Below are 21,401 nucleotides of genomic sequence, written 5' to 3' on the forward strand. Positions count from 1 at the left end.
GGCTCTGGTAGAAACAGACCCTTACGCAGTAGAAAGGATCTATAGCCCCAGCGCCTCCTGATCAGAGAGCAGATGGGGACTGCAGAACGATGTAACTATGCTTCAACCCAGGGCCAACATAAGGGCACCTAGCCGGGGTGAATTGCAGATGCCTGCTGCTGGATGGGTGTGTTTTGAGGGTAAGGAGGAGAGATGCATCCAAGCACAACCTCCCAGCCTGCTCTTCTGATTATTTTCCATCAAGGTCGCTCTGCTTTTAGCTCAGCAGTAACCCTCCAACCCCCAATCTAGCTGAATGCATCCCCTGACCAGGTCCGCAGAGCCAGTTCATTAAGTGACCGCTGTAGCTCTCTGTAACGTGCCAGCCAGCCAGGGAGGCGCTGGTCGGGGGGGGGGGTGCTCTCCGGGGACCTCTGTTCCCCTCTCTCACTTCCCACCTCGCCTGGCTGACAGCGGCGGTGCCTGCGGCAGAACCTCTCTTTGCAGCAGCCCCTCGCACTTGGCTCGCACTTCTGGGCGCTGTCCATGGTTGCAGCATCTTTCCGCGCGCCACGTCAGGAGGCCGCAGCGGGGCCCTGCGATTGGCGGAGGAGCCCCTCGCCATCCCCCCAACACCCCCGCCTTCGCGCGGTGCCCGAGTCCCGGCCCCGAGTCCCGGCCCCGCAGGCGCGTGCCAGTGCCCGCGCGAGGCGCGCCCTGGGGCTCCCGGGTGGCACACCCACTTTCCTTATTAGGGCAGAGTCAGACGCACAGAGCCGGTGGCGGGGGCGCGAGGGTGGGGCGGGGAGCCCTGGGAGGCGACAGCCGAGGGCGCAGCCACAGCCTCAGCCGCCTCTGAGCGGCAGGAGGGAGCAGCGGTCGCTGCGCTCCGCCGGCCGGTTTCCCGAGACCCCGCTTCTCTCTGCGGGCAGAGATCTTTCTCTGCGCCCCGCCGGGTACCCCTAGTCCAAACCTCTCGCGGAGACATGGAAGAATTTTTGCAACGCGCCAAATCTAAACTGGTAAGTTAGGGGAGCAACGCTATGTGTGTGTGTGTCTGTGTGTGTGCGCGCCTGGGTGTGCGTATCTGTGTGTGTGTGTGTGCGTGTGTGTGTGCGCGCGCGCACGCTGATGAAGAGGAAAGGGCATTGCAGCAGAGAAGGAAGAAACAACTTTGCCACTTAGTTGTCAGGGTATGAGGGCTATTCCCTGGAAAGAATCTCTGGAACTCTGGTCCTTTACAGCAGGCAGTCTGTATCCAGAATCCTCGCCCGCCCACGGGCAGGCAGAGTGCTGAGCTGGGGGTGGTCGACCTGGCAGAAGTTGGGTCCTGTGTGTCTAGCTTTGGTTCGTTTGGTCTGAGGTTGGAGAGAGGTAGAGCCAAACTGCAGTTTGCTTCTGAAGGCGAGAGGGTTAATGGGTGTGGTGCTCCTTTCAAAAACCGAGCCCTGCCTTCTGCAGATGCAGTTACCTCTAAGTGTAAAGGGGAGGGGGAAAAATCCCTTAGAACTGTGCTTTTAGCTGGAGGTGGTGGCAAAGCGTAAGAAAGGAAGTTAGGGTGCTGGCTGGGAAGGATGTGCCAGGCAAAGGCAGAGTTTACCCAGGCATCCCTCACAAAGAGCTTGCTCCAGTGCAGGAGTAAGGGACGTGCTAGCGTGAATCGCGCGTCTCCCAGTCCCTGTTCAGATCTGTAATTTGGGCAGAGGCAGAAGGGGAAACCCCAACTGTTGCTGATGATGTAGGGTTTTGCCAGACTATTGTTCTCCTGGGAGGAGACGAGCTCGTTGGCCTGGTACAACTGTACCACTGTCCAAAGAGCGAACTGTGATTTTATTGTGTGTGTTGACAGTTGCTACATATTCTGGAACAACAGATTCCAGCAGCTTCCTAATTCCAAACTATCTTGGCTCTCCAGCATAGCGGTAATGCACATAATGGAAATGTTTCTGTTCCAACACTTAGGAAAAAGCCTCTGCTCATTTACAAGCAATATCTTTAATGAACAGTGAAATTACCTTTCCTGGGCCTGGCATAGGAGGAAATGCATAATTTATGATGCCTTTAACCTTTAAACCTTCATAGAAGACAATATACAAAGTCTGCATTAAGGTGACATCTTCATCACATGGCAGGATATTTGCAAGATTATTATCATAACGTATTTATGCTTGCACAACAAAGGGAGAGTAGACCCAAGTGTGATTCTTACAGTGATTTAACTCTATCTTTTAAAAGACCCTCAGAGTTGATTACTGCTAATGTAAGTAATTTGTTTTGTACCGTAAGCCTCCTGGAGAGTCAACTGTCAGTGGGGATTTCAGAATTGAGAAAGTTGGTGGTCGTTTCTGTGTGTATGGCTGACCCCTTATAGTTTTACTTGAGCACAAAAAGGAAAGTCGATCATGCCAACTTATTTACTTATTTATTTATTTTGTTGGTGGATGAAAATGAAAAGCCATCATAGATACGTGCAGGTATAGGCTGCCCCTGTGTTCCACACCTCCGACATGTATTTTAACAATAAACATATAGATTGTGGGGTCTGATGTGAGCAAGAGATTTGCCTCCTTTCTGAAGAACGATTGCTGGAACAGAAAAATTTCCTATTTCAGAGCAATCAGTTCAAAGTAATGGGTAAGTTTATTTACCAAGTCCCTTCACTAGCTGAGCACTTTGCTCTACACTATTAAAAAAAAAAAAAAAAAGACAGGAGAAAGAAGCGGTTGCTTGAGATACTGTTCCTGGTTGCCTGTGTTAGCCAGAAGGACAATTACTGCTAATTTTTTTTTCTCGAAATAGGTTTCTTTCCAGAGATCACAGTTGGTTTTTCATAGCCACAGAAAAGGTGTTTTGGTCACTTTTGGTGTCCTATTTCTCCTGACAAATGATATTTTCTAGGTAAATAAAATTTTTACTTAATTTGCAATATTAACTCTCATAGTAGATAACCTTTTGTTTTAGAGGATAATCTTTGTTTTGGAGAAAAATATCAAGTCAATTATTATGACATTCATTTGTGAGAAGTATATTCATAGTAAATTAGTACTGTTTAAAAGAAACAGGCTAGTACTTTGGAGAACATTTTAAGGAAAAGAAAATCATGCTGGCTTTCGTTTAGGCCCAATTACACCAGAATTAGTTAGAATTTAGGTTTTCTGCTTAAGCTGTTTTCAGTCAGAAGTTAATATAGGCTTATCTGCATTAAAAGTCTAGCTGGCAAGGCTTTTTCCTACCTACTTGACTTCTTGCTTCGATATTCTGTAGTCATGATGTGTATCTTTTAATAGTTTGGAGTAGTCAGTGTTCTTTCCAAAGTCCTAACATAACCTCACCATCGTTGGAACCAGCTCATTCCAATAGACAAAAGACATTTTATATTGCAAAATGGAGTAACTCTTAGTCATGGATAAAATTTCCAATGATCAAAACTTTGGAGAAAGTGTGCATCATTTTTCCTCCAGACTAGGAGCATCTATTATTCATTTGTCATTGTGAGGAGAAAAGAAGCTCCTCCATTCTAGGCCAGGCCCTGGTGTGGATCAGAAATCTTTGAAGGGGGAGAAATGCTTTTGGATTTTTATTGAGCAGTTTGGAGCTTAGTTCTGTTGAAATTGGGGAAAGACGCAGTTCACTCTGCTCCTGTGGACCCTTAAGCTGAGGCAGATTCACTGGCATAATCCTGGCCCCCTCTGCCCTAGGTCTCTCCTTCTGATACGTACCCTTCTTCCTGACAATATGCTGTATTTAAAAGAAATGACAAAAGCAGATCCCAAATGTGACCTCAGTGGGATCCCTCCTGGCACTCAAATGCTTCTCTGGGGTGCTTTCTACCTGGTCAGGACTGGCTCGGGTGCCTACGTCTTCTTGATAACCATCACTGATGGTGGGGTGCAGCAAGGGAGGTAGTCCCTTACTCCAAGCATGGTCTCCCCAAATGGCACCTTCTTGAAAAATAGGAATGACAAATAGGAAATTAATGCAATGATTATTAAACAAGACAGTAATCAGTATGAGAGCAAGACCGCCGAGACAGAAGAGATGCTGACCAAAGAAAGGGAGGGCAATGCTTTTTACCTGCGGGCATTCCCCTGATGAGAGCACTCAGCTATGTTTCTGGTTCGGACCCCACTGCTAGGACCGCAAATGAAAAACACATTTTCTTTTTCTCCTGCCAGTGCCCACCTAGCTTTTCTTCCACCTGCCCATTCAGCGCTCAGATAGGGACAGAGATCAAATCCTGTAGTTCCAGGCTTGTCCTGAAGTTTTAGCTATGCTTTTATTTTTAGTTTTGCCATTTCTAACGGTGGTGTCTTTGTTATTCATTGTAGCATTTCTATGGTAGAAAAATTGATGAAGGGAGGGAAAGAGGGTTCCCCGCCCGCTCTACGCTGTGATTTGGGAAATATCCTCCCCTCTCACGGGGGTCAGCTCGGGAAAATATTCAGACCAAGACCACCTCATGGTGGCAGTAAATGGTCTAAGTTCCCATGAACTTTGGGAGGAAGAAATGAAATTAATGAAGCATCAGGGCCCCAGCTGGTGGGAAGCCAAGGTCCCCATACTTGCCTACTGAGCCTCTCCCGCTGCCTGGACACCAGCAGCTGGTGCAATTCAAGCAGCTGCTAATGGATGGGGAGGAGGGGTCACTGCCATCCACGTGCCCTAAGATGTAGATCACTAGGCAGCCTTGGGTGTCGGGTTGGAGAAGTGTCAGCTGCCGCTGGAAGGATCCAGAGCACATCCATGTCTCAGGAATGCTGTTTTCAAAGAGAGGGTGGGGACAGGGTCACCACTACAGTCCGAGGAATGCATCTGTTCCCTTCCGCAGGGACAGCTGCAGGTGAAGAGCTCTGTTCTGCAGCGGGTATTAGTCACCACGTGGACGGACTCGTACAGGAGTGAAATTCCGCATGACCCAAATGGCAACTTAGACTCTCTGGTATGTGGCATAGGGACCAAGAGAACACATTCAGAAGTCTAAGTGAGCAGCCACATGCGAGTTATAGAGGAGAGGGGTGTTTTAAAAAGAAAGAAAAACACTGCAGCCTGTCTGCAGAGTCATCGTCTTCATTGGAAGTTGGAGGAATATATTCCTGATTCCTTTACGGGAAGGAAAGTGGGACTCGTCCATAAAAAAGCGTCTCTAAAGTGACTGTTGCAGATACTTTGGAAGGGCTGCCGTGGTGAGGACTAGTAGGGATGGATGGAGGCCCTGAGCAGTTTCTTTTGGAGAACTGAGCTGATCACAGACCAGGGGATCAGCTCCCTCCCCACCAGCAGCGAGGTGCACTTGAGACTTTGCCTGAGCATTGGTGAGCAGGAAGGAAACCAGGAATCCAAAGCACTTCTGTGAATGTGGTACCCCCCACCCTTCAGAGAGAAGAATCCTTGATTTCTTTAGCCCCAGAGCCAGCTCAGACCAAGGGCTGTAGATTATCCAGCCCCAGGGGCTTTGGAGAAGAGTTGGTCTTTTTCAGTGTAAATCTCACAGTGGATTGGTCTGCCTCAAAGGTAAAAGGAATTAGTCACTGCTCCTCAGCCCCTTGGGTCTTGGAGGACGTGATTAGGTGAGCAAGGAAACCGTTTAATTAGTGACTTGGGAATATTTGATGTTAACCAGATAAAAAGATGAGAGCTTTGGTATAACATGCTTATTTCTATTTGTAGCATTTATTTGGGCAGATATTAACATTGTTTGGGGTTTGGTGTGCTGGTCTAGAGAGCTCTTGTAGGCAGTGGTGGCGTGGTGATGGAGAGATCACTCTCCCTGTACATTCACTCCTCCCTGTAGTGCTAGCTGAGCAGAGAAAAGGGTGAGGGGGAACTACCTGTGTTTGGATGAAGGCTGCAAAAAATGGAAAGAACATCTGGGGTCCAGAGAGGTGAAGTACATGGTGTTGCCTTGGCCACTGATTCTGTTTGGACCCTGGGGTTTATGGGAGAATCATAGAGTATGGAGTCATCTTTGAAGAGAAACTGGGAAGGGGCAGGACTAACATAGTCAGGAGGCAGCATTCAGATGGAGTTTGATATGACTGACACCCTCTGGGCTTGAGCAGTCAACACCCTGCACAATTGTACATGGCTTCTCTGCCCTAGGTCTCAGAGTAGCCTACTCAGAATCTCTGACAATGTGCCTGGTGCATTTCTATCTGAGCCCTGTGGCTTTGGGCTTTGGTTTCCAGGGAAAGGTAATCTTTTTTCTTAAGAGATCTTGGGAGGCAAAGTGGGTACTGGATTGCTCTGAAAAATCCAACCCATAAAGTCTGGGTTGGAAAAAATAATTTGACAACACTGTCTTGGTTTTGTTTGTTTGTTTGTTTTGTTTTGTTTTAGATTTTTAAAAAATTTATTTGTCTCGGGCACCTGGGTGGCTCAGTGGGTTAAAGCCTCTGCCTTCAGCTCAGGTCATGATCTCAGGGTCCTGGGATTGAGTCCCGCATCAGGCTCTCTAGCCTGCTTCCCCCTTATCTCTGCCTGCCTCTCTGCCTACTTGTGATCTCTCTCTCTGTCAAATAAATAAATAAAATTAAAAAAAAATTATTTGACATATAGAGAGAGAAAACAAGCAGGGGGAGCAGCAGGCAGAGGGAGAAGCAGATGCCCCTCTGAGCAAGGAGCCCAATGCAGGACTTGATCCCAGGACCCTGGCATCATGACCTGAGCCAAAGGCAGACACTTAACCAACTGAGCCACCCAGGCATCCCTTTATTGGAATATTTCTGACTCACAGAGATTTTAAATTTTCAACCAGTCCTTACGGAAAAGAAGAACAAGGCCAACACTTAACCAGCTGAGCCATCCAGGTGTCCCTGGTCTTGGGTTTTTAATCTAACAAATGGGATAATGATACCCACTTTGCAGATTTGTTGTAAAGCCAAAATACGATCTCAACAGTCCTCAGCACAGAACCTGGAACGGTGGCGGCTTCCCTCCATTTGCCCCAGCCTGTAGTTCTGTGCAGTTTCTTATCTCACCCAATGGCACTATTATCCACCCAGTTTCTCCAGCTGGAAACTTCCTTCTCCTCCACCCCCTTCCCACCCACCTTATCCCTAAATCATCCGGACGACTGCAGTGGTGGGCTCGCCAGGCTCCAGTAAACCACTCTACCACTGCTGCCAGGGAGATTGTTGTGAAAGCACTGTTTGCCCCTCTGTAAGCCTCAGGATCCTTCTCTTGTTCTGAGGAAAAGAGACAGCACTTGCAGCATGACCTTGGGATCTGACCCAGGGTGCGGCTCGGCATCTTTGGATTTCTCCTCCTCCGTGGCACAAGTAACTCTCACCCTTTCTTCAGAGGAGGCGAGGAAAGAACCTCTTTCTGGAGGACCTCTTCCCTCTCCGCCTCTTCCACTTCATGACTCCACGTTGGGTTTTGCAGTAACGATTTTAGGTCACTTACCGCAACTTGTCATTCTGTCTCTACTGGGGATGTTTGTTTGATTAATCAGAGTAAAAAAACAGGTGTCTATTGGATTTTGTTCACCATTGTATAGCAGGGCCTGGTGCAATGCCCGATGTTTAGGAAGTTGTTTGTTTTGGCAGTTAATCCTGCCGTATTATCGTTAATTAAGTACAAAGAGCCTTCCAATTATGTCACCTGGAGAGTTTTTCACCCATTGCTCCGTTTGGCTGTTCTGTTTGGTGTGCCGGTGTCCAGATCAGCCTGAGTGGTATATCAGTCACTCTGATGACGCGATCCCGGCAGCAGATGGCACAAGCCTCATGGGTCACCAGATGAGGGACTCCCTCTGTCCGCACAAAGATCATTCTCACGTGGCACAACTTGTACTTGGCTGTCTCTGGTGCAAAGCAATACTTGGTTATCACAGATCAGACAAAAATTCTCTTTGGTTTTGTCAATGCTGATGACCTCCCAAAAACAGCAGAGTAGGCTCTCAGTTTGGCCCTTGTAGTTAACCTTAATGAACTGCCGCCTGCGGATCTTCTCTCCTTCATTTCTTGTCAGGGAGTCCTTAAGTCTGTTCCTTAGAAAGAGACGAGGGAGGACATCCTCTCAACCTGTGGGGACCAGGAGGTGGACGACGAGCAAACACACTGGTCGGTTGTTCCAGCATCTGGGGCTTGGGGGCCGCAGCTGGCTTCAGGTGCTTCTTGGGACTGTGAGCCATGCCTGTGCTGGTCCCCAAATCATAACCCATTATAGTGGTTCAATAAAAATGAAAAAGTGGACGGACACGTGCAGACTCCAAGTGATCGGAGTCTGGAGAAGGGCCGACAACAGTCTGCGCAAACCTAGGTTGGTTTTCCTAGAAGCAGGGAAGAAAATTAAGGTCAAGGAGTGCCGTCCGGAACTTTGCACAAAGTCTATATTTCATACAAAATGTTACTGCAAACGAATGAGGTTAGTTTTTATGCATGACTGTTGGGAATCTGCAAATATTGGTAGAATTTAAGCGGGAGTGGATTGGCGAGAAGCAAGGAAGGGAATGGGTCACTAAAAGCCTCTGCAAAACCACATTGGATAGATCAGGAAATGCAACTGATTCACGCCATAGATCCTCCTCTGTGAGGTTCAAAGACTAGAAATTGCTCTTCCCCAATCCCACCTACCACACCAGGTACACCCAGCCGATTCTGCTTCCTCTGGGGTAGTACTAATGGCATGGGAGAGACTGGCAGGGAAGCTTTTCAGAGTCCTGGAGAGGAAAGGTGCAGGCATTCCAGATTAGTCTCATTAGTATTTCTGTCCACCCCTGACCCTGCAGACCTCATGCACGGGATCAGCCCATGCATTGTCCTGAAGCAGACCCCTCATCCGACCAGTGCGCTGTTTGTCGTAGAGCTGTGCCCACGGTCCTCCACTTCATCGAACTCTCAGGGGTGTGACCAGACTTTCCTGAGTACTCTTACTAGCCTATGATGCAAGAGTCTTTTAGAAACAGTGGTGTCCAGAAAAATTGCGTATCTTCGGCTCCATGCATTTTCTGTTTCTTGCTTTGGCTGCCAGGAAGCTCAAAGCTATGTTGATGCTTACTCCCTAGCCTGGTATTTCTATAGTACATTTTTCTTATTTTTATTGCTTAGCTTCTACCTTGTTATACTTGTTTTAATGTGTGTGTGTGTGTCGTTTTGGGGTTTTGTTTTGTTTTGTTTTGTTTTGTTTTTGCTAAGTTTGTATGGTGTTTTTTGTTTTGTTTTGTTCCGTTTTTTGTTTTTTTGCAAGCAGCTTATCATTTTGAACGCTGGCAAGAATAAAAACATACATTTTACAATAATGTCTATGATCATGAACTTGTTTGGGCAACAGGTCTGGTGTAATTCAGAGTTTATCTACTCACATTTGGGAATTAGCTTTTTTCATGATTGCAAATACTGTGTGGGAGCTTCAAAACATGTAGTTGAAATTAGATATCAATCAACACAATCAAAACTGTATCTTTGCTCTCATCCTTAAAGACCAGTACCTTCCCTGGATAAGCAGTAATCTCACATTCCTGTACCTGAGCCCATAACCCAAAGTCCAGGATGCAGCCCCTAGTAGAAGCTGCCAGGCCTAAGCAGGAAAGTCTGGGAAGAATTTCATTGAGCATTTTTAGATTTGAAGGAAACTTGGAGATCCGTTTGTCTTCCTCATCACTTCTTTCCCTTAAATGCATTTTGGCATGGTGGCTGATGGTGTGGGCATGATGCCCAATTTCAAAGCCCGACTTTGCCATTTTGATGTACTCGTCAGACAACCTTAGTTACTAAGCCTTGCTGAGTCTTGGTTTTCTCACCTATAAAATGAGAACAATAGTCAGGGTGCCTGGGTGGCTCAGTGGGTTAAGCCTCTGCCTTCGGCTCAGGTCATAATCTCGGAGTCCTGGGATCGAGCCCCACATCAGGCTCTCTGCTCAGCGGGGAGCCTACTTCCCCCCTCTCTCTCTGCCTGCTTTTCTGCCCACTTGTGATCTCTCTGTCAAATAAATAAATAAACAAAATCTTTTTAAAAAAATTTTTAAAAATGAGAACAATAGTAGCACCTCCTCTTAGGGCCGTTGCAGGTGTGAATGTCCTAAAATGAGAATATGCTCTCCACCCATATAGCTGAACAGTATAAAGTAATAAAAACATGAAAGAGACCACTGATGGACAAGAGAGCCAGAAAGCCCTACTGACATTTCATAGAAACAGGAGTAGTTCTTAATTCTTAGCTTTTTTTAGTTCACCTAAAATTTGGTGAACTGTCTTCCCTCTAAGAAATCTGTCTTCCCTCCAAGAAATCTGTTTTTTTCACTGAATGTCCACAATGGTCTTGCGAGGTGGGTCTTATTCTCCTTTTGCAGTTGAGGAAACTGAGCTTTAGGGAGTCAGAAAGTTGGCCCACGTTCTCATTGCCAGTGAAAAACAGAGCTAGAGTTCGCTCCCAGACCAGCCGCCTCCAATTCTAGGACTCCCTTCTTATAGTCGCCAGTGCTTCTGCCCACCTGATCTCCCAGAACACTTAATTCCCTTTAAATGAAAAGTGAACAACTTGACAGGTTTATAGGGGGATTGGATGGTAAGTCCACTCTGACCCGAGAGAGGTTTATTTCTTCGTGGTGACCGTTTTATATTAAAAACCCTCAGACAACTGAGTCATCAACGAATATTATTGAGAACCAGCTGTGAGAAAAATACGTGGCCCGGCTGGCTCTGATTTGGTTGGACAAGCTGGGAGACACTGCTCACCGCGTACCCATGTGAAAGGAATAAGAAAGATTGATAAACTAGTTGGAACATTGGCGTGCAACTGGCCTTTACCGTGGTCAGAAATACTGTGGGAATTTCATGAATTTTTAATAAAGAGAATGCATCTCAAAAAGAGTTTGCAGTTGTCCCTTACTTACCATCAAGATTGTTGACCCAACTTTTGGTTTGACAGATGTCTTCATAGCTGTGAGTCTGTTGCTGGAGGCCTTACGGAGGCCCTTGGTTGACTGACTGGTCAGTCTACAGGAGGGTGACTCACTGCAGTGACACAGCTAGTGAGGAGAAGAGCTGGAGTCGGTCCACAGCTCCCAGTGGCGCCAAGCCTGCTTCTTGCTCCTGAGTCTGCCCACTTAGCCACACCCTGGAACGCTGCTGGTTATACCCCAGACACAAGTAGGAGTGAAGGAAAGGGGAGGAGCGAGAAAAGAAGGGAGGTGCAGGTGGAATTAGAAGGAGCTAGAAGAAAAGAGAAGGAGAAAAGGAATTGGGGAGGGGGGACACAGGGAGAAGTCATGAGGCATGGGAGAACATCCTTCCAGAGCCCAGGTTGCAATGAGTTGCAGGCCCAGCACTTCCTGTTTCTGGAATTTACTCATCTGGTGGCATCAGCCAACCCTTAGTCTCCTGGAGGGTGGAATTGCGCAGGAGCAGCTTTCCTTTAAGCAGCCAGAACTGATGACTGAAAACAGACACACACACACACACACACAAGTGTTACTCTGCCAGAAAAAGATGAGCTTGTGCCATTTGCAACAATATGGATGGACCTAGAGGGTGTTACTCTAAGTGAAAGAGGTCAGGCTGAGAAAGACAAATATCGTACGATTTCACTCATGTGCGAGAACCAAAAAACAGAACTAGAGAACTAGTGAATAAACAAACCCAAAGCGGACTCAGGCCTATAAATACAGAGAACAAACTGGTGGTTGCCAGAGGGAAGGGGGTTGGAGGGATGGACAAAATGAGGGGAGGGGAGTGGGAGGCACAGGCTTCCAGCTATGGGATGAACAAGTCAGGGGAGTAAAAGACACAGCGCGGGGTTGATGGCCCGTGATACCGTAATAGTGTTGTGGGGCGACAGACGGTAGCTTGCGGTGAGCACAGAGTAAGGTTTAGACTCGTCGAATCAGTGTGTTGTACACCTGCAATTAATGTAACGTGGCACGTCAACTAGACTCAAATAAAGACATTAAAAAAAAAATAAACATAGCTTCAAAGTTAGTTCTTTCCTCACAGGAAATCCCCCAAATTCTATCTCTGAGCCTATTTGTGAAGTTACATCTGTAAAATTCTCAGGAGCAATGCTGGGACACAGGAGAGACCCACGAATGTTAACTGTCATCACCATCACCATCATCACCACCACCATCATCATCACCATCACTTAGTTTGAGCTTTGACAAAATAGTCACAAGCTTGATTTTCTCAGAGCACTGTGATGGAGGAAGAGGTTGCCTGACAATGTAATTGCTGCTAACTTACAGGGGAGGGAAGTGCACAAACAAAACCAAAATCAAACAGAACCTATAAGAAGCAGACCCAGGCCCTCCATCAGTGCCACTCCACCTGGGGTAGGGCAAATAGTTCTCAGGATCTGCCCGGTATCTGTGGCAGTGACGTCAGAGCTGTCAAGTACATTGCTGATGTTCGCAGTGACAACCCTGTGTCATCAAGGAGGAAAGGTCATTAAAGCTCACTGTTCTGTTTAAGGAGAGAGGTAGGACGTGCTAGCAGTTGCAGAAAAATTTCCAATGCAGAGAATTCAAATAGAAAAAAAAAAAATAGAAAAGAATTGTCATGTGGAGGGCCGGCTTTGGTTTTCTGCAAAAGTGGCTGGCACAGGAGACCTCATTCTTGCGGGAAGCTAGATATGGGAAATGTCATGGTTTTTATAACAAGGGATCATGAGTCAGGAGGGAGGGCGAAGGTGCTAAAAATGTGAGCCTGATGTGAGGAGGCAGAAATAGGCCTGTGGCATGTGGAAGATACAAGAAAGCCCGCTCCCCCCTCCCATCCCAAGTTGAGAACTAAATCTTGCTCTGGACTCCACAAAAAAGTTGCAGCAGGGTCCATGAGCCTGTCCAAAATTCCCTAAAAATGGCCCAAGAGGGAGGGGTACCTGCTGATGGTTTTTCAGTTATTGGAAAGGTTTTTGTGGGACAGTTCCCATGCACAGAAACCATTTCTTTCCCTCACTCAATAACAACAACAAAACCAAAAAACCAAACAAACTCCAGGACTTTAGAGTAAGTGGCTTGAAAAAAAAAAAAAAAAAGATGTCCATCCATTCAATACGATCCAATTATTTCGCTGTGAAAAGTATCTATCAACTAATCAGAGGGTACAAAAGGGAAATGTGCATGCTTGGGTCTTGCTCCCCAAAATGGAAAAGAAGAGTGAAGCCTGAAGTTCATTCTGAATGTAGATGCGTCTTTGTTCGTCTTTGCACACTTCGTACACATTTCCCCCAGCAAGTGGCCGGTGGGGCCGGCCAGACCAGCACCTGGCTCTGGGAAGACAGAAGTGTCGTGACAGGTGCACAGATCAAGTCACTCCCCTGCCACGGGTAGGTCTGAGAGGACACATGCCTGTCTGCTCCCTAGGAAGGCAGTGTCGCTGGGCCCTTCTCCAGGGAGGCAAGGGGGCAAGTCTCTCATGCCCCCCAAACTCTCTGCTTCTTTTTCTTTCCATTTCTATTGAGATATAATTGACAGCCTGATGGTTTGATTTACTATATTGTAAAAGGATTACCATGATAGGTTCAGCGAATGTGCATTTTCTTTTATTGATAAAGAAAAAGAAAAAGAATAAAAGAATAAAGGAGGAAGATTTCTCCTTGTGATGAGAACTCTTAGGGTTTACTCTCTTACTGACTTTTCTCTATATGGTGCGGCAGTATTAGCTGTAGTCATGACGTTGTATGTTATTACAACTCCCAGAGCCGCCGCCTTATGGAGCGCAGGATTCTTTCAGGGAAAGGTGAACTGTAGTTCAACTGATTTTTGTGGACTAATACAAGCTGAAACTTTGGATCATATTTTGTTTTATCTTTTGAGTATTTACCAAGCTCATTGGAGGGAACTTCTTTGGTTTTCTTTCTTTCTCCTCCTCCCCCTCCTCCTCTTCTTCTTCTTATAAAATTTTATTTATTTATTTGACAGAGAGAGAGAACAAGCAGGGGAAGCAGCAGGCAGAGGGAGAAGCATGCTCCCCACTGAGCAAGGAGCCTGGTGTGGGACTCGATCCCCCCGACCCCAGGATCATGACCTGAGCCGAAGGCAGACGCTTAACGAACTGAGCCGTCCAAGAGCTCTGGTTTTCTTTCTTATTAGATTGTAGGCAAATGGAAGCATGGTCTTAGGAAATGCATACAGGTCATAGGAAAAGATAAACGGGAAGGAGAATTTCATTCTCTAGCGGAATATTTCTTCTATTATTTAATTGTGACTTTGTTTTGTGAGACCCTAACATAATAAAGCCAGGCACGAATGAAGCAGTTTCCTTGGTCTGTAACTGATCGTGTGCTTGCCACTTGGCTGCTATCCCTGGAGTGTGGCCTGAAGCTCTAGCTCTCTTGGCTCCACTCTAAAAACATCCAGACATAAACTCACTGTGGGTGATGCAGATCAAAATACCATCCCAGAACTGGCTTTTAAAACACTTTGAAAATTTCATTAGGCTTCCAACGTATTAGGTCATTCTGAGCCTCATGGGGGGACAAGCAACCAGTTCACAGTGGTAGTTTCAGATGCCAGCATTTACATAGCTTTGATGACTTTTGTAAACACTGAGCCATGCTTATTACTACTGGCCCCTTCGTTGGACTTCTGCTTTCAGTACGGTTTATATTCAGCTGCTCCGATCACTGTGTCACACTGGACATACCCTGACCCATCACTTCAGAGAATGGTGTGGACACGGGCATCAGGATTCCATGTGTTCAGCCATAGTCTGTTGTTAATGATTTCTTGCTTTGGAACTGTCAGCTACTTTGATCGCAGACCTTTACAGGTCAGAATCTTGTGGAAGCCCAGATCTTTACCGTGGAAACAAATGACTTTACGCTTTGTCTGTTTCACCCTCCTGGTATGATGTGTCAGGTTTCATTCATTTATAAAATAATAAGTAAATGTTAAAGCAAATTTGGGAAATAGAGGGAAGCTAAAAAGTGAACCATAAAGGAAATAAAAATTAAAAATTAAAATCATCCACTTTTTTTTTAAGGGGGGGTGGGGAAGAGGGTCAAAGGGAAAGGGAGAGAGAGAATCTCAAGCAGGCTCCAGGCCTAGTACAGAGCCTGGCACAAGGCTCCATCTCTGAGATGGACCCTGAGATGGACACTGAGATCATGACCTGAGCCAAAATCAAGAGTCAGACTCTTAACTGAATGAGCCACCCAGGCACCCCAGAAATTACCCACTTTCATTCCAGTGTGACTGTTGGCAATAGTTTAGCAAGGAGTTTTCTTCGTCTTTCTTTTCTGTGCATAGGATCAAGATAGGATATTCATACATTTCAGTGCCCTGATTTTGTATTTTACTTAACATTATTCATTAACTGTGTCCCTATGTTATTGAATTATATTCCAAATCAGCATCTTAAATCATAGCATACAGTGTAATAAAGAAGATATACGATGGTTAAACATTTTGTTCACCCCTCCTATTTTTTTTGCATTTTTAATTACACTGTAACAAACATCTCTGTAGCGATAATCTTCCTATCTTGTGTAGGACAATGTCCTTAAAATAGTTTTTCAAAAATGTAATTATTGGAGCAAAAGATATATTCTTTTTTTAAAAAGATATAAATAGTTTTAAGTTTCTTGATGAATCTTTCCAAATTGATTTCTGGATGAAATCCACCCCCTTTCAAGACCCAGAGAGGTTCTGAAAGGTTAACTTGTTCTTTAGAACATTGTATAGGCATAGATTTCAGATCTCTTGACACAAAGGTCTGTGCTCCTGAAAAGTTTGAGAGGCTGTACGGTACAGCAGGACGAGTGCCATGCTAATTTGAGAAATACGGATGTAGTCCACGGTGGGCGCTGCGCTCAGCAAGGAGTCTTCTTGTCCCTCTCCTTCCGCCCCTTCCCCCCTGTGCTTGTACAATCTCTCTCTCTCTCAAGAGAATATGGATCTGAGCAAATAATCTGAAGCTGCCTTGCTCCTGAATTAAGATGATCATAGCACAAATTATACCACACCAGTTAGAGCTCTTATTTGAAACCATGAAGTCGAATCTGACCAGAGAGGCTACTTCGTCCCTTTTTTCTTTTCCCCCACGTCCTCTATTTCAAAAGGATTGAGCTTGTTGGCACCTGGGTGGCTCAGTGGGTTAAGCCTCCACCTTCAGCTCAGGTCATGGTCTCAGGGTCCTGGGATCGAGCCCTGCATGGGTCTCTCTGCTCAGCAGGGAGCCATCTCCACACACACCCCCTGCCTGCCTCTCTGCCTATTTGTGATCTCTCTCTCTCTGTCAAGTAAATAAATAAAATCTTAGAAAAAAAAAAAGGATTATGCTTTATGACCCAGTGACTAGTCAGACTAGTCACAGTAGTGAACAGTACTGCCTGGTGTGGTCATTCAAGACATGCTGTTGCACTTCATAAATTCTCTCACCTGTGTGGTCGCACTTGGTCAGCCGTGGGTAGGACGTATGTCATTATAGTTACACCACGGATGAGAAGAACAAGACCAGGCAGGTGAAATCCAGCCTCGCCCAAGCACACACAGCCAGTAAGTGGCACAGCTGGATGCATAGGGTCTGCGTCTTCTGATTCCCCAGCCCTTGTTTCCAGAAGTATCTATGAACTAAGAACTGGTTCGCACTTTCAAAAGATAGGTTCAAGTTCTCGTTGAGAGTTTGATGCTTTGGATTCATCTCCATAAAAGAAAATGGCCCAGTAAGAATACAGGCACTTTTCCAAGTGGAAAATACCCAAAGGTGAAACACAGTTGTCCTGAAGCTGTGTCTCAGGAAACACACAGGAGAGCAAATCTGTTGGGCTTTGGAGTTTTCGTGTGGTGGGTTCTCATGAATAGTTTGCAAGTGTGAGATGAATGGTTGTGCCATTGTTGGAAACATGCTGAGCTCCACAGGTGCTGTGAGGCCAAGTGTCATGTGTGATGGGAAGGAGGAACCTTCGAGGCGGGTCTCTGGAGGGCCTGTGGGCAACGTCCCACGTGCTGTAATGGGACAGCCAGGTGACTGCATGCTGCTTGGATTGACTCCAGCCTCAGAGTTCCAGGTAATGAGGGGAAGAACGTTTAATTGCCTATAATCCAAGATCTTTCCCTCCTACAGACGAGGTGTAATTCTGCCAAATTCTCTGTCTTTCACTCTTCATCCCTCTACCCTATTCCTACTGTTTCCCCATTTGGTTCATATTTATTAACTGGTCAAAGACCTAAATGCCTCCCACATTGATGCAATAGGGAGTAATTGTAGCATGGTGCAGTGTAATGTTGTCTAAGCTAAACTCTTCTCTTTCAAAAAGACTCTCACTAAGAAACACATATATTTCTGGACCAGCATTTTGTATAGCCATACCATGATGGAGGCCACATGACCGCTAAGTTCAGTGTGCACAGAGGTTAAGAGGCATTGGACACATTTGTCTATGAATAGAGGTCCCGGGTGGCCTGTGTTTTCTGATCTTCCTTCCAAAAGAGGAAGCACTCAGTTCACACTGAGGAAAAAGTGAAACAGCCAACCATTACTGGAAGGAAATTTAAGGGAATGGAGCTCAAGTTTCTGTATTAATAAAAATCTCAGGTGTCTAGAACACCAGCTGTCTTGAAAGCCTAAAATGATTTTTGTGTGTGTGTGTGTGAGAAATCTATTGTCTACAGAAGATTTGTATACAGTACAGTAATTCCTTTACGGATGTCATGTTGGGAACCTTTAATACATGTGGAGGGAAATACAGTTGGGATGGTATTTTCTTGTAAGTGTTGGGATGGGAATGAAAATCAGTGACTCTGAGAATCTTACTGTGTAGATGTTAAATCATGCACATCTGCTAAATAATTAGCATGTTGTGGGGCAGAAGGTTCTGGAAGTAAATCCTCATGGGCCCCAACTCCTAGCTGTCCAACTCCTTTGTGAGTATACATCTGCTTCTTTAAAAGACAAAAGAACAGAGAACATGGAGGGCCAAATAGGAACATTCAGGTTAAGCTGATGTCTTGCCATGACTAATATCCCTGACTGGGCCTTCTCTCTGCCTCAGTTTTCTCAAAATATCTTTATCCTACTTTTTGCCCCTGGGCACTTAACTGTCAGCAAAACCTTCCCTTGGCCAGCAAGCAAGGGTAGAATTTACATATTTTACTTCATTTGACTTTCATAGCAATTCTCTGAGACAGACATTATTATGCCTAATACATAAAGGGGGAAACTGAGGCTCAAGAAATCAAGTGATTTGATGTAGGTCACATAACTAACTAATGCATGTTAGAGCTAAATTTCTGGTATTCTCTACCTCAGAGCCTCAACTTGCATTTTTCACTCCTCAGGGGGCACAGTACAGTGACTTTCAGGAGGGGTGGGCATGACAGCCTCAGTTCTCAAACTTTCATGTCACAGGATCTGGGGATCCTGTTAGGATTCAGATTCTGATTCAGTATCATGTGTTGTGGGGGGTCGTGGGAGCCTGCCCTTCTGACATGTTCTCAGTTGATGCTTCTGCTGCTGGTTCCCAGGCCATAGTTTGAGTAGTGAGGCTCCAGAGTGCAAGGCTGAGGGGAAGAAGGCCCTGTTCATGGCTCTTTTCAGGGGACAATGGAATCTAGAGAGGGGTGCCCCCAAATGTAATGTAAAGAGGACGTGCAGCCTTCCAGCACTTTCCTTCGGGCAGCAGTGCAGTCCCATCACAATGTGACAGAGATGCACATTGAGCCATTGGGCCAATTCCTAAGATGTTAAAAATATAAGGCAAAGACCAGCATAAAAACAGACACATAAATCAATGGAACAGAATAGAGAGCCCAGAAATGGACCTCAATTCTATGGTCAACTAATATTCAACAAAGCAGAGAAGAGTATCCAATGGGAAAAGGACAGTCTGTTCAATAAATGGTGCTGGGAAAATTGGACAGCCGCATGCAGAAGAAATAAGACTGTACCATTCTATTCCACCACACACAAAGGTCAACTCAAAATGGATGGAAGACCTAAATGTGAGACAGGAATCCATCAAAATTCTAGAGGAGAACACAGACAGTAACCTCTTCCACCTGAGGAGCAGCAATTTCTCTAAAGGCAAGGGAAATAAAAGACACGTCTGTTTAGCAAGATATGTCTCTAAAGGCAAGGGAAACAAAAGCAAAAATGGACTATTGGATCTTCATCAAGATAAGAAGATTCTGCATGGCAAGGGAAACAGTCAACAAAACAAAAAGGCAACCTACACAATGGAAGAAGATAGTTACAAATGACAAAGCAGATAAAGGGCTGGTGTCTAAGATCTATAAAGAAATTATCAAATTCAACAGCTAAAAAAACAAATAACCCAGTCAAGAAATGGGGAGAAGACACGAACAGACACTTCTCCAAAGAAGACATCCAATTGGTCAAGAGATACATGGAAAAATGCTCTGCATCACTTATCATCAGGGAAATACAAATCAAAACCACAATGAGATACCACCTTACACCAGCAGAATGGCTAAAATTGACAAGACAGGGAAAACAAGTGTTGGTGAGGATATGGAGAATGGGGAACCCTCTTACACTATTAGTGGGAATGCAAGCTGGTACAGCCACTTTGGAAAACAGTATGGAGGTTCCTTAGGAAGTTAAAAATAGAGCTACCCTATGACCCAACAATTGCACTACTGGGTATTTACCCAAAGATACAGATATATAATGAAAAGAAGGTGCACCTGCACCCCGATGTTCATATAGCAGCAATATCCACAATAGCCAAACTGTGGAGGGAGCTGAGACGTCTTTCAACATATGACTGGATAAAGAAGATATGGTTCATATATACAATAGAATATTACTCAGTCATCAGAAAGAATGGATACATACCATTTACATCAACATAGAGAGGACCAAAGGGGATTATGCTTAGTGAAATAAGTTAGGCAGAGAAAGACAATTATCATGTGGTTTCCCTTGTATGTGGAATATAAGGAATAGCACAGAGGACCATAGAGGAAGGGAGGGAAAACTGAATGGGAAGAAATCAGACAGGGAGACAAACCCTGGGAGATTCTTGACTCCCGGAAACAAACTGCGGGTTTGTGGAAAGGGAGGAGGGTGGGGGGTAGGCTAACTGGGTGATGAGCATTAAGGAGGGCATGGGATGTGATGAGCACTGGGTGTTAAACGCGACTAATGAATCACTGAACACCACACCAAAAACTAATAATGTACTGCGTGTTGGCTAATTGAATTTAAAGAAAAAAAAATCTAGGTGAAGAAAGCAGTCTTTAGTGCTCCTATTTCAGAGGACAGAAGAAGAATCCCTCTGTAGTCGCACCACAATGACAGCCATCGGCTCTAATAACTCGCAAGACAGGCCATGTACATCATGCCCGTTTCTAGTATGTGTTGCTGATAAAATGATCTAATATTCCTTATGCTTTGCCCGAACGAAACACTGGGGCCTCATGGTGTGGGTTCACAGGGCCTAGCAGAGGTGGAGGGGACCATGAGTAAATAGGTTATTGGGCTTTAGGGAGGGAGGAGGAGGAGAAACCTGAAGGAAGGGACAGCGTCTTAGGAAGTACAGGGCTCTTCACCAGGTCCTTTGAATTATTTCAGGAAGGTCTTTTCCCCAAGGACTTGCTGCAGGAAACAATGTTTGAATCAAACTTCCCCCAATGTCTGATCTCTGTCTCTTTGACTAAATTATTTTTAATGTTTCTTGTCCTCATTTAATATCATCTTTCAGGCAGTACTTTAACATCTGGATGCTGATTTGCTTTCTGTTTCATTGTTGTTGCTTCTCCCCACTGTTGTCCGTGCCCATTTGTACAGGATGCTTTGTTACCGACTGACGTTGTTCCTTTATTATTTATGCCCTTCTTCCTTTGTTGATGGCTTTTGCTTAGTCACCCTGCTTCTCTGATGTGCTCTTTGTTCACACTCTATTTCCTACAGCCCCTTTACCCTTGTCCAATTCCTTTATCCTTAATACAGAATTCTGTTTCTCTCAATACAGCGGGGAGCCCAGAGTGTCTTGTGGAACCTCATGTAGTTTGGGGATGCTTGGTGGCATCTTTGAGCATTTAGGCATCATTTTAAGGTCCTGTTTTGTGTCAGTCACCTTTTACCAGGTCATGCTGCTGTAGCAAAAAATCCCCAGTGTCGGGGTCTTTCAATGACAAAGGTGTATTTCTCACTGGTGGTAGAGGTTGCTGAAGGTCAGCTGTGGCTCCAAGAGCCTTCCTTCCTTGTTCTGGGATGCAGGCTACCGCGTCTGTCCTGCATACTGTACTGGGATGCAACAACTGCCTGGGCTCGGCTGTTCTTGGGGCAGAAGAAAGGAGTAAGAAAGGGTGCCTGGGTGGCTCAGTGGGTTAAGCCTCTGCCTTTGGCTCAGGTCATGATCTCGGGGTCCTGGGGTTGAGACCCACATTGGGCTCTCTTCTCTGTGGGGAGCCTGCTTCCGCCTCTCTCTCTGCCTGCCTCTCTGCCTACTTGTGATCTCTCTCTCTGTCAAATAAATAAATAAAATCTTTTAAAAAAAGAAAGAAAGAAAGGAGTAAA

The 21,401-nt window shown here is 45.5% G+C and overlaps 1 protein-coding gene across 5 annotated transcripts in view; it reads left to right on the forward strand.

The window, feature by feature from the left end:
* The first annotated feature begins 742 nt into the window (after positions 1–742).
* The window catches only part of PRUNE2 (prune homolog 2 with BCH domain), a 255,458-nt gene continuing 234,799 nt past the window's right edge, over positions 743–21,401 (forward strand). For all 5 annotated transcript variants that reach the window (XM_032307297.1, XM_032307299.1, XM_032307300.1 and 2 more), the window contains exon 1: positions 743–1,001. In XM_032307297.1, the coding sequence (XP_032163188.1) occupies positions 966–1,001 (36 nt within the window). In that variant the 5' untranslated portion in view covers positions 743–965. The remainder of the gene's footprint in view (positions 1,002–21,401) is intronic.

Source organism: Mustela erminea, chromosome 12 (assembly GCF_009829155.1).
Source record: "Mustela erminea isolate mMusErm1 chromosome 12, mMusErm1.Pri, whole genome shotgun sequence".
Lineage (NCBI taxonomy): Eukaryota > Metazoa > Chordata > Mammalia > Carnivora > Mustelidae > Mustela > Mustela erminea.